The sequence below is a fragment of the Malus domestica genome, chromosome 04 (genome assembly GCF_042453785.1).
Source record: "Malus domestica chromosome 04, GDT2T_hap1".
Lineage (NCBI taxonomy): Eukaryota > Viridiplantae > Streptophyta > Magnoliopsida > Rosales > Rosaceae > Malus > Malus domestica.
In genome coordinates, this window is record NC_091664.1 from 1,422,446 (window position 1) to 1,436,069 (window position 13,624).

Sequence of the window (13,624 nt, forward strand, 5' to 3'; positions counted from 1 at the left end):
TCATCTAATGGTGATAAATAGGATGGTGAGCATACACCACACTAAATTGTGGTGAGCAAAAACGCACTCTTTAATAATTACAATTTAAAATATAGAACTTTAACGAAAAACTCTTTGGTACTGTTTACTTTAACGAAAAACCATATTTTTACACTAAAAAATCAATCGTGGTACTATTCATTTTACGTTTTATTTTAACCTTATCGTTGAAACTCAAAGTTTTCAAAATCTTTCCATCAATTTTCCTTTTAAAATACTAGTTTGTCTCTCTTCTTTACTCTTTTCTCTCTTTCACCATCTCTCTCTCCTCCCAGCTAAAACCCTAAAGCATCCATCAAGCGTGGATCTTTGTCTGATTTTTCTTCCCACAATTTCAGTTATTCGCGCCAATAGACATGAATTGCAAAGTTGAAAAAAATTAGTCGAAGAATTCATCTAACTTTTTAAAGCTCTTTTGATATTTTTCTATGGAGATAATTTGATGTAAGAATGATGTAAAACATTTTTTTGTTTTTGGGGCCGAATAATTCATGTTCTTGTTACAACAATAATTTCTAAATCTGGAGTATGATTTATTGGGTTTTCATGTAATTTTATGAATGTTTGGTTCTTCAGGAAGGAGAAAGGGTGAAAAAGTACAGACCACAGAGAAAAACAATATTATAACATGTAATATTATTTGTTTTTAATTAAAAATAAGAGTGGGACCCACAATTAGTATCAATTACGTGGATGGAGAGTCCATTCAGACTCGCCTGAGGGGCGAGTCCCCCATCATTTCCCTATTTGTAATAAAGTATGTGATATCCATACAACTCATTTTATTTTTTACACATCTTTTTAATTTTCGGCCGTCTGATCGGATGAATTGAAGAAGATCAACAGACATAAATTATCAAGGGGTGTTTGAGAAGTAAAATAGGGTGTGTGGATAGCACACCCTTTGTAATAATTATAGCCAAGGAGATAGAGAATTAGATCCACTCTGAGGTAAATCTTCGGAATCTTCTTAACTCAATAACATGGTCCGTTGAAGTTTACCTCGAAGAATATCCAATTCTAGGAGATAGCTCTTCACCAAGAAGACATTCGATCTCGACACAACACATGGATTTCAACAGAATGTGGTCCTCTCCGATGAAAGAAAATGGGTTCATACGGAAAAGGAATCTGCATGAACTTTAACTTCTTTTTTTCTTTTTTCTTTTTTTTTTGGAAAAAGTTTCAAAAAAAAAAAAAAAGGGTAAAGTTAAGCAAAAGAAAAAGTAATACAAAGGAAAGTTGGTGCGCTGTCACATCCCTCCTAGCTAGCCAATTTAATATTTTAGATATGCTATATAAATTAGACAATAAAAAGCAGTTGCAAATTTTTTTAGAAAAAGTAACCACTTAGTATTACGATATGGTAGTATTCATTTTTATTTGTAAGTGAAAGATCATTTCGATTCTAATCAAAGACGAATTTGTTAACTTAACTGCTATTCTATTGGCCTCACGTGGTGTGTAATTGATCAAAACATGAAGGAAGTGTTAACAATGTAAAAGCTTAAGAACTAAGCAAACAAGAGAAAGAAACTAAAGAAGGAAAGTTTGTTAAAACTGAATTTTCTCTTTTATTCAATTTGTGTAGAATAATTACAACTGTTGATATTTATAAATTAGTGAGTCCAAGGACACCACCAATAATACAAAGACACTTGTCACAATCCTATGCACTCATTATCTCATCAACTCTATCAGGTACTGAGAAAAGAACGGGCATCGTTCACTACATGCCCCAAAGCTGATGTATCACACACCAGCAAAAGCATGGAGGAGCCCAGGCGGACAGATGTTGTCGCCCACTTCAAACGATCGCATTTCAGTTGCGATCAAATGGTCCAAATAATATGATCGTTGATTGATCCGACGGTTATATTTCAAACCTTAATTTATTTATTTTTTACTTATAATCCAACGGCTGTGATCAAATGAGATTAAATCTAACGATAAAAAAAGATCTGAGGCCTAAAATTAAATCTAATGTCTAAAAAAGTTTAAAAAAATGATTCAAATCAAATTTCACTCAAAAACTTTATAAATACCTATTTTTGATTGATTTTTCATTATTTTTGTGTATTTACATACTTTTTGACACACTCCGACCTAAATCGAGGTATGATAGCGATCACGAGAAGGTACGTAGCCATGTGCACAGTACAAAAACAATAATGATATAAGAAATGCGAATAAATAAAAACCAACTGACTAAAACACTAGATGAGATAAGGTGAAAGTGTGATATTAAAGTGACTACACATAACCAAAGCGTAGGTAACCTAAGTGCAGTCCAACAGGACGAATACTAGTTATACAATACCAAAGATGGTCCTACATTTGTGATAATCTGTCAGAGCTGCCGTGAATTCCTCGTGAACCACCAACAAGCAAACTTACCTAAAACCTGGAGGGGCGCAAAACAGAAATTGTGAGTGGGCAAAAACAAAGTTTTTCAAAACCATTTCATTTATCAAAAGTAGTAACCCCTCGCCGTAAAACCTGTATAATTCCCATAAAATAGCATATACGATTATATCGCAAAATCATATTCAAAATAACAAATCCACTGAATATACCATGTCAAATCTCAGAAAGAAATAAGTAAGCCAGGTGCCATAAATCAATAAGAAATAGTATGACAGCCGGAGTCACCTAAAGTGACATGTACGGCTGGGTCCACAACTTATCAATCAAATTCTGTACACGAGTCGGAACCACCTAATGTGGTCTATACGACAGTCTAGGTGTAAATAAATACGCTCAAGTGCTACGGTCACGTGAAGGCTGTGCGAAGTATCGCAAGTCACCTACGAGTCAGAACCACCTAAAGTGGTATGTACAACAGACTGACACCTGCCTTAGATCCTATGTGAGCGTGTGGTGCGAGAGGTGAACGATCACATGAAGGCTAGGCCTTGTCCTTGGGCGGAGCACTAACACCGGGGTGCAGGATAATAAGCTCGAAATATATCTCAGCACTATTATACTCATTACCATCACTACCATCAATATACTCACCTGAAGTTTACCTGAGCATCCACAGCGTCGAACAACAATGTATATATATAATCGTACTAATGCACAATTAAACATAGAGAGCATTTGACATGGCATTTCAAATTATAAAACCATTTAATTAAGTTTTCTGGGGAAAATACCAAGTATATAATTATATACTGAAAACCAAAAGCCCACTCACTGATATGTGGAAGGGTCGTAACCCCCGAGCCTTACTTGACTGCGCTAAACCTCAGGATAGGTCTCACTTATATGCGAAACAACTATTTAATCGTTATTTTTAAGCACATAATCAAAACTAGGTAATAATTTCTCATACATTGCTCAATTGGGATATTTGAATATACCACCGTGACCCACTCAACCTCAGGAACATCCCCATATTTTTTTTAAAAAAATTTCAACGTCCCACGCGCCGCCCACGTGTAGGCACGTGCTTGGCACTGACAGATTCCCTAACGGCGTTGGGGAATATTCCGTTAAATATTAGAATATGCCGTTTAATTTACCTGACACCGTTAGCATATTCCTTCAAAATTGACGGAATATTCCTTTCCTTCTTCCGTGGTTCGCCGGAGTCCGGCGCCGGCCACCTCTGCTATTGCCGGATTCTGGAAAACTGAAAAACTTCAATATCTCTTCCAATTCAACACCAAATTCCATGAAATTTTCACCAAAGTGAAGCTCTCAATGATGAGAACATGATCTTACCTTTCAAAGGTCCTAAAATCAACGGAAACTGGCCGAAAAAAATTATGAAAAATCGGCCAAACTTGCAACTCGATAAACCCGAGTGTTTTAACGTCAAAACTACTCCAAAAGGGTTCCCAGGTACTAGAGAAGTTAGAAAAATACCTTTTTAGGTCCCTAAACTGGTTAAAACCTTCACGATCACGTCGGAGCTACAAAGCACTTCGCTGGAGCTCGCAAGTTCTTAGGGTTTTTGAGGTCTTCACGTCCAACCAACGGTATGGTTAGACTCCTGAGCTCGCAAGGAGTCCGAAAATTATCTAATCTAACTCGATCTGTGAGTGATGAGATAATTTGAGAGGGTGACTGTACGGGTTGTACAGACAATGGAAGAAAATCGAGAGGGAGAGAGAGAGAGAGAGAAAGGTCAACGCACGTGTGAGTGTGTGACTATGCTCGGATTGGGCACACCTATAACCCAACTCAACCTCCAATTGGGCTACCAAAATTAAACCTAAAAACCCTACTAATTACCTATTGATTCCAAAGAAATAAAACCAAAGATAAAATGTCCATTTCCTTAGCCCAATTTATAGATTTACAACTTAACGCCCAAGGGTAAAGTTGTCATTCCACGTTATTGAGGACAAAATATTCCATATTTCGGGACGGGCTGTCACACTTTTAAGTTCAAATATTCATATAAATAAATTAGCATAATCCACATAAAATTTAATTTTAAAAAAATTAGGCTAAAATCATTATTTAATAATCTCAAGCTAAAATTTTAAGCCTTGACTATTAAAAGAGAAAAATAGTTTTTAAGTTTTATCCCAACCATTAGGTTGGTATCACTCACTTTTTTCCGGGCCTACTATAGAAGGCCTTAGACCAGCTCCAACTCTTGAAGTAAGTTCTCCACAAAACCCCAATTTCCTTCCAACCTTTGGATCAATTTGAGGTTATGGGTTAGAACTTAGAAGCTAAAATTAGGCCAAATATTGACCATAAAATTGAGCTATATTAGTGGTGTGCTCCACATGTGAGAGTGGAAAACACGAACAATTTCAATTGTTCGCGCTAATAGCCATGAATTGGTAAACATGGCTGCAAAGTTGAAAAAATTAGTCGAAGAATTCATCTAACTTTTTAAAGCTCTTTGATATTTTTTTATCGAAATAATTTGATGTTAGAAAAAACAATATTATAACATGTAATATTATTTGTTTTTAATTAAAAATAAGAGTGGAACCCACAATTAGTATCAACAATTGAAGCACTATTACGTGGAGGGAGAGTCCATTCAGACTCGCTTGAGGGGCGAGTCCCCCAGCATTTCCCCATTTGTAGTAATTACAGCCAAGGAGATAGGGAATTGGATCGTCTCCGAAGCAAATCTTCATAATCTTCTTAACCCAATTCCAAGAGATAGCTCTTCACCAAGAAGACATTCTATCTCGACACAACACGTGGATTTCAACTGAATGTGGTCCTCCGATAAAAAAAATTGGGTTCATACGGAAAAGGAATTTGCTTGAACTTTAACTTTTTTTTTCTTTTTTTTTTTGGAAAAAGTTTTCAAAAAAAAAAAAAAAGAATTAAAAAAAAAAGGTAAAGTTAAGCATAAGAAAAAGTAATACAAAGGAAAGTTGGTCCGCTGTCACATCTGTGCTAGCTAGCAATTTAATATTTTAGATATGTGAGATAAATTAGACAATAAAATGCAGTTACAAAGTTTTTTAGGAAAATTAACCACTTAGTATTACGGTATCATAGTATTCATTTTCATTTATAAGTGAAATGTTTTAGATTTGATTCTAATCAAAGACTAATTTGTTAACTTGTCTGCTATTCTATTAGCCTCGCGGTGTGTAATTGATCAAAACATGCGGGAAGTGTTAACAATGTAAAAGCTTAAGAACTAAGCAAACAAGAGAGAGAAAGTAGAGAGGGAAAGTTTTGTTAAAACTGAATTTTCTTTTTTATTCAATTTGTGTAGAATAATTACAACGGTTGGTATTTATATATTAGTGAGTCTAAGGACACTACTTATAATACAAAGACACTTGTCACAATCCTATGCACTCATAATCTCATCAACTCTATCAGGTCATGAGAAAAGAATGGGCATCGTTCACTACATGCTCCAAAGCTGATGCATCACACATTAGCAAAAGCATGGAGGAGCCGAGGCAGACATATGCTGTCAGCCACATGTAACGGTCATATTTCAGTTGTGATCAAATGGTCCAAATAATATGACCGTTGATTGATCCAACGGTTATATATCAAACCTTTATTTATTTAATTTTTACTTATAATCCAACGGCTATGATCAAATAAGATTAAATCTAACAGTAAAAACAAAGATATGAGGCCTAAAATTAAATCTAACGTCTAAAAAAGTTTTAAAAAATTATTCAAATCAAATTTCACTCAAAAACTTTATAAATACATATTTTTTGCGTGATTTTTCATTATTTATGTGTATTTACATACTTTTAAGTTCAAATATTCATACAAATAAATTAGGATAATCCACATAAAATTTAATTTTAAAAAAATTAGGCTAAAATCATTATTTAATAATCTCGAGGTAAAATTTTAAGCCTTGACTATTAAAAGAGAAAAGCAGTTTTTAAGTTTTATCCCAACCATTAGGTTGGTATCACTCACTTTTTTCCGGGCCTACTATAGAAGGCCTTAGACTAGCTCCAACTTTTGAAGTAAGTCCTCCCCAAAACCCCAATTTCCTTACAACCCTTGGGCCAATTTGAGGTTATGGGTTAGAAGCTAAAATTGGGCCAAATACCGACGATAAAATTGGGCTAGGTTAGTGGTGTGCCCCACATGTGAGAGTGGAAAATGGGAGGTGAAGCCCAAACGCTCAGGCCTTACTCGCGCACGCGCGACCCCATCCACGTGGGGTTGTCCCCCGCTTGTCAAAACCAATAATGAGCCTAAATTTATTGAATCCAACGATTGAGATCGTATATGATCAAATTTAATGGTAAAAAAAAAAAAAAATCTAACAGTCAAAATTTAAATCCAACGGCTCAAATAATTAAAATTAAAATTTAACTCAAAATTCACCAAAAAACTATAAATATCTATGTATTTGTTGAAACATCCACATAAAACTCACTTTTGTCCTACATTTCTTCCAATTTTTCTTTCTACCATATTCCAAAACCATTTCTTCCCATGTTTATGGCTTATTAATTATTGCTTCTATTAATCATGGTTAATTAATGATTCGATTTAGTGATTTTTCCATAGTATTTTATGAGTTTTATGTATCAATTTAATGATTTTTCAATATTTATCGAAATTAAAATATTTTTAAATTAAAATGTAAAATTAACTTAAGATAATCAACATAATTTTTTTTTTTAAAGAAAAGCCTAAATTCATTATTTAATAATCTGATGCTAAAATTTTAACTCAAAAAGATTGGAACATAAAAAATTTGCGCACACCTTTTCTTTTTGCTCCCAAAAGAAAAGAACAAACCAGTTTCCATTAACGAGCAAAACTTCATTAGATACGGTTTTCCAAATTACCACACAAATTAAAATTAGTTTAAATCTACAGACAACGAAATGATGACAAACAATGAAAGCCAGGTCCAAAACTTCTTTTCCTTTCCAATCTCAAGAGTGTTAACTGTCTTTCTACTTAATTGACCCACCGGCAATAGAAGACACGGTGCAAACACCAGCTGATGTTGTGAGCGGAACATCTTTGTAGCACGCCACTAGTTCAGTGTTCGTGTGCAGATCCACCTGCAAGGTCTCCCACACCTTCTTCTTCGGGTTCAAAACCTCATCAGGCTCACCTACAAACCCGGGAAATGTAACTCTCTCGCCAACTTGTGCACCTTCTGGTGGTTCAACCAGTTCAACCTGAAAGTGCACCCAACATTGAAGATATTTTATCAGTAATTACATTAGTGTCAAACTGTGCATGTCCATTGAACCATTGCATACTGATATTACATGCATGCTTGAGAAGGTTATGAAAATTAATATGTTTGCATTGGTGTCCAAAAAAAGTTACGAGTACACAAGAAACGTGAGTTGCAAAAGCATAAGTCTTCCCAACTGACTGATCAGAAACAAACCACAGTCAGTGCGACTCAAGTTTGATTGAGATATTACTTTCTGATTACCAAAACCACTACAGGACTTATTCAGACACAAAATTTCACAATACTATCGCCACGACCTTATGCATAATAGGGTCAACACCTAGAATCATGTGCCTACCAGAAATTAACTCTTACAGAAGCAAGTTTTACAAAAAGCTGTGGAAACATATCCTTGTAAACAGAAAATGTAAAAGGCCAGAAGTTAAAATTAGGTATCATAAAGATCCATATTCATAGACTCCTTTGTCTGGTCACTCAGAGTGATCAATCATTAGCATTACAGTGATGAGTGGCTTAAGAAGAGCACATAAGATGCAAATACTATTAAAGGTTACGGAGCTGCTTACTGTGGTGTGGTCACTGTTTGAAGCAGCAAGAACCATTGCTTCTGACTTAATACCCCGCATGTTTGCTGGCTTCAGATTGCAAAGAACACATACTTTCCGGTTCTGCCACAGAACGGTCAATATGAATGTTGACAGAAATTGATACTAACTTTATTATTAAAAAATTGGTAGATGGAAATACAAACCTGCATTTTTTCAAGGGGTATATATTTGACAAGCCCACTGACCACTGTCCTGGTTTGTCCTTCACCCACATCAATATCCTCTACGTACAGTGAATCAGCATCAGGATGCTTCTGAGCTTTAGTAATGAGGCCAACGCGGATATCAAGCCTACTAATAGAAATTTCTGCTTCAGCTGCAGATTTTGTGGGCTGTTGCTTTTTCTTTCCAGTACTGTCTGCTATAACAATGGCCTCTTAGAATGAATCCATATATGCAAGAAAAACTAATAAAGGGTGTGGTATTCTTTTCAAGTACTGGTACCCACACTCAGGATAAGCTATGTATTTTTGGTTTTCCAAACACAAAGAGACATATTACTTAGTGAGAAGTATAACACCAAACGGCGAAGTGTGGAAATTATTATTTAGAAGTTAACTTTACTAATATAGAAAACTTGTGGACCAACTGTCAAAAGAATTGATGGTAGCCTCCAAAAGCAAAATAGATCAAGCTTGAATAGAAATATCAACACAGCATAAGAAAGATGTTTACAAAAACTGTTCAATAATAACAAGGATGCAAATCCTATTTGGGCAACATGCACTACTGGCAGTCCTCAACAAAATCCCTCGCATCATTCCATAGTTCCTCATACAACAAAAGATGTACAAAAGAAACAGGAAAAGATTATCCTGATAACAACAGAGCATGCAATAAAGAAAGGGTCTTCCTTTCACAGAACAGGGCTGTTTCATAAAGTAAGTTATCAACGTGCAGATCAAAAATGATAAAAGTTTAAAGATTAGGATTCAATGTTTCTTGAAATTGTAGTTTTAAAGTTCGCAAAGTGGTGAGTATAGTCTAAGTTACCAAAAACACCTAGATAATCAGGGTACTTTTGGAATAGGGAGTTTGATATGGACTTGAGGCTAGGCATAGATTTGAAATATCACCACATTACTAAAGTCCTCAGTTTGGGGAACTTAAAATCCACCACCACAACGACACATATTTACAAAGCGATGCATCCAAGATTACGAACAAAAAGATTAGAAATTCAGTGAAATCATATTAGTCTGAATAGGTTAGCCAAATAAGAAATCTTGAGGATCTAAATCATGTGTTTCCAAATCCCACCATTTTGAAACTCCTTGGTACTTTCACCTATCTCATTCAAAATATCGTGAAATATAATTTTACAGTACTTAACATTACTAATCACTCACAAAGAAGCATTGCAACAATTTTTAACACTATAAAAGACATAACATAAAATAGGATATGTCGTTTCTAAAATGTGATTTTTTTTTTTTTGGCGTGTGTATGGTAGGGTGGGTTGGGGGTTTGCATAAGAGTAAATGCACAAACCCTATATTTAAGAAAGAACTGGGGTGGTAAAAGGAAACCATAGGTACCACATGTGACATTTTTACCTACTCAACTAAAAGAAACAAAAACATAACGGAAGTCTAACCTGAAACTTTCGTTTTTTTGAGTTGTGCAGCCACCTTTATTGCTTCAGCTTCTTCCCTCTCTTTTCTGTCAGCTTGACTTCCAGCAAACTTCTGCCTCCAGAATTCTACTTCTTCATCTTTCTGTGTGCAAATATAACATTTCACTAAATTAGAATCTACAAATAGGCAAGTGATGCAACAATCATAACATAGAGAATCCAAAATTGAAAATCAAAACCAAATGGTAAGTGCAGCCTGTAAACTTATCCCAGAAACCAGCTTAATTGTTCAGCCACTCATCTAGAGAAGCTAAAAAAATAAAATTTAGATAGGACTACTCTAAGGCTTTAGGATCTTGCATGACAGTCAATAATAATAATTATAAAGATTTGGTTCTAGCAGGAAGCACCTGTTATGGGTGGTAGCTGCTTTTACAAGGCAGCATTGCCTTATGAAACAAGCTTTCTTGTAAAGTAAATGCATCATCCAATTCAGAATAACTGAAATGGTGTTTATTCAGGAGCTACTTGAAGTCCCCCTCGTCCAATTTCCTTATCTTATATTTTCTTTCAATACTCTTTCTCTTGCTGATAACATCAGCTGTTTCTCCACTATTTCTCTAAATCCTCGGCAAGTATTCAGAACTCCCTTTCCTAAAAACTGTGACAAACTCTGGCCACTTTGCTGACTTTATTGCCTTCATGCAGAAGAATTGGCATTACGATCATTCGATCACTAATTTCCAATAAGATCAGGTTGTTTCTTCCTCACTCGTCACTCACCAGTCTAAATACATCTATTCCATGATATCAATAATAACGTGTAACCAAAAAAAAAAAAACCAAAAAACAGGTAAAAGACTGGGCACAGCTGGACATACCAATTCCTTGAACAATGGCTCTGGTTTCCCAATCTTGTGACCAATAGGTACAATCTCCCAAGGCCGTCTTGCCCTATCAATATCTCCCTCATCATCACAAAGTGATAAGTGTGTCTCAGGAGGCAAATTAAGCTGCTTGAATACCTTGAAATAAGTTAAAGAAAAAAAAATATATCAGCCTCGATGATCATAGTAACTTCACGTGACCACAAACAATATTTCAATGTAGCCTGTGAACAGAATTATTACTTCGAGAGAAAATGATGGCATAAAGGGTTCCAACAAACAAGCAAGAAGATGCACTAGTCCGACTGAAGTTCTCATAACAATAGCGCAACGAGGTTGGTCCTCTTTGTACAGCTTCCAGAACTGACTTTCCTGCAGAATAAATGTAGATGGTACAACTAAGGAATAGCTCGATAACTGGTTTTGCAGCCATCTCCAAGCAATACCACTTAAGAAAAGAAGTTATCCATTTACTCAAAGAGAGATTAAAAACATGCTTACTTGCAGATATGCATTCCCTTCACTAGAAATGGCCATTGCTGTTTTGAGTCCTTGCTTTAGCTTAACCTGCACAAAATACATATAGGAGTGTCAAAACAATGCAAGAGCAAAGTGAAAGAGGCAAGTAGAAGAAGAAGCATTCAGTCATTTGCAACAAGACTATCATCTAAATTTCGATCACCTTCTCCATAGCTTCTATATATTGCTCCGCATATTTACCAACTTTTTCAGCCAGTTTCTCTGTTAAAGGATCTGCTTCTGCTTGCGGAGCATCTGGAATAATGGAACCATATCCTTGACCTGTACCCAGAATTTGTTAAGCAGAATACGTGCATAGAAAAATAAGCACCCAATGAAGATAGAGCAAGAATTTATTTATCATCCAACTGAGAGCATAGTCTTTTCATAAGTAATTGGACCATGTAGGAACATAAATACAACTTTGATAACACTCTTGCATTATCAAAAAAATTATTTTCTTTTTGTATCAAGACTTAATAATATAAAAGCAAAAACAGTTTTCTGTTTTTTTTTTTAATTCTGGGAAAAGGGAGGCCAAAAGTTGGCTGTGAGTGTGCCACTAAGGGCTTTATCACTAGAGTTATAACCCCGACAAAAGTAAAATTTGAAAACGAGAACAAGATTGAAATATAATGGTTCCTTAAATATTTGACTGAATAAACTTCCTCATGGTATTAAGACAATTCCGCTGACTGGTCAATACTTTCAGAAACCAAACGCTGACTGACCTGAAGGTTTGGCAACAAAACTCAAAACTCGATTTATGAAGTTGCCCAAATTATTCAGCAATTCACTGTTCAGTTTTGCTTGCAAGTCGGCCCATGTAAATAATGTGTCTGATACCTATTTGACCAACAATAAAATAAAAGTTAAACAAGTAAAATAAGCTCCATAGAAAGAAGGATATACATTACAAACCATCACAGAAAAAAACTAAAAATGAAGATGGGTAATCATCAAAGTTACCTCAGGCCTATTAGTTAGCAAGTAGTATCTCCATACTTCAACAGGAATTTTTGTATCTTTTGCATTGTTTCCAAAAACCCCTATGCCTTTACTCTTAGAAAACTTTCCTGCAAAAACCATAAAAATTTAGATCACCTAGTTATAATCAGATTGTGGCAAAATCATTACTAGATAGTCAGCCAACCTGATTCATAATTTAAGTACTCGGTTACACTGATAGTCTTCATCAAAGTCCAATTTTCACCAGTTCCAAGAAGAGTGGAAGGAAACATCACCTAAAGATAAATAAGTATAAAGTTGTAATTCTTTTTTCCAAACAAGAAATACATATACAGTTGAAATTATATCACAAACATGAATAAACAACTGCGAGAAAAGGAAGGCAAACGCCTGAGCTTTGATTTATAATTTCATAGTGGAACCACAGATGCATATATTTGCTTCTTGGAGAAACTTATGAAGCTGTAGAGATCCTAACATTTCAATAATTTCAGAGGGCAATTATACAGAGTATGACTTCCACAATGACGGTAGTGAGCAATGGTGACAGAAATCCCTAAAGTATTGCAGCAAACTATACTTGTAATCAGATATACAACCATACAACTAAGCTAAGGATATACGGTAAAAGATAATCACTATGATGTACTTATGTGTGAGGCATATTTAGAAAACGGTACGTATGTGCGAGGCATTTTAAGAAAACAGTACTTACAAGTGAGGCATATGTAGAAAACTTACTGTGTGGAATGGCACATTATCCTTGCCCATAAACTGATACAACTCCACATTTTCAGGATTCTTCCACCATTTTTCCCAATCATCAGTGTAACATTTAGTAATGGAGACATATCCAATTGGAGCATCAAACCACACGTAGAAAACCTACAAATTGCACAGTTGGGACAAATTTAATAAATTTTGATAATCATTAACAAAAATGCGCAGAAACTTAGTTGCATGTATTAACCTTGTCCCTGAAGTTATCATGTGGAACCGGAACACCCCACTTTAAATCCCTAGTAATACACCGCTGCCTAAGCCCCTCTTTGAGCCATGCATTGGTCGCTTGAATGGCATTCTGGCTCCATGACCCAGCCACTGACATTTCATTGATATATTGTTCCAACTTATCCTTCAGCAGAGGTAGTTCCAGAAACAAGTGGTTTGTATCTCGAATTCGTGGAGTTGACTTACAAACCTGCTTGCAATAGGCAAAAATGAGAAATATAATGGTGCAGCATAATCACATTTTTGTACGCATAATTGTTGCATGTGAACGGGGAGAGTTACTCTCACAAACCCTTATTTATTAAAAAAAAAAAAAATCAGAAAACAAGAAAAATATTACAAGGGCTAAGGTTATAAGCAAGAACAGGGCTTGATT

The 13,624-nt window shown here is 35.3% G+C and overlaps 1 protein-coding gene across 3 annotated transcripts in view; it reads right to left on the bottom strand.

Moving 5' to 3' along the window:
• LOC103443445 (probable methionine--tRNA ligase) overlaps positions 1-13,624 on the bottom strand; it is a 67,311-nt gene that overhangs the window by 51,710 nt on the left and 1,977 nt on the right. Inside the window, exons 6-18 of one of the 3 annotated variants that reach the window (XM_008382298.4) lie at positions 13,208-13,438; positions 12,979-13,122; positions 12,422-12,512; positions 12,238-12,344; positions 12,000-12,114; positions 11,432-11,550; positions 11,251-11,316; positions 10,993-11,121; positions 10,744-10,887; positions 9,884-10,004; positions 8,430-8,644; positions 8,245-8,346; positions 7,249-7,652 (exon numbers count right to left, since the gene is read on the bottom strand). In XM_008382298.4, coding sequence (XP_008380520.1) covers positions 7,422-7,652; positions 8,245-8,346; positions 8,430-8,644; positions 9,884-10,004; positions 10,744-10,887; positions 10,993-11,121; positions 11,251-11,316; positions 11,432-11,550; positions 12,000-12,114; positions 12,238-12,344; positions 12,422-12,512; positions 12,979-13,122; positions 13,208-13,438 — 1,815 coding nt within the window. In that variant the 3' untranslated portion in view covers positions 7,249-7,421. Of the gene's footprint in view, positions 1-7,248; positions 7,653-8,244; positions 8,347-8,429; positions 8,648-9,883; positions 10,005-10,743; positions 10,888-10,992; positions 11,122-11,250; positions 11,317-11,431; positions 11,551-11,999; positions 12,115-12,237; positions 12,345-12,421; positions 12,513-12,978; positions 13,123-13,207; positions 13,439-13,624 lie in introns of those variants that run through there. The other 2 variants (XM_008382297.4, XM_070819824.1) reach the window with 2 other exon arrangements.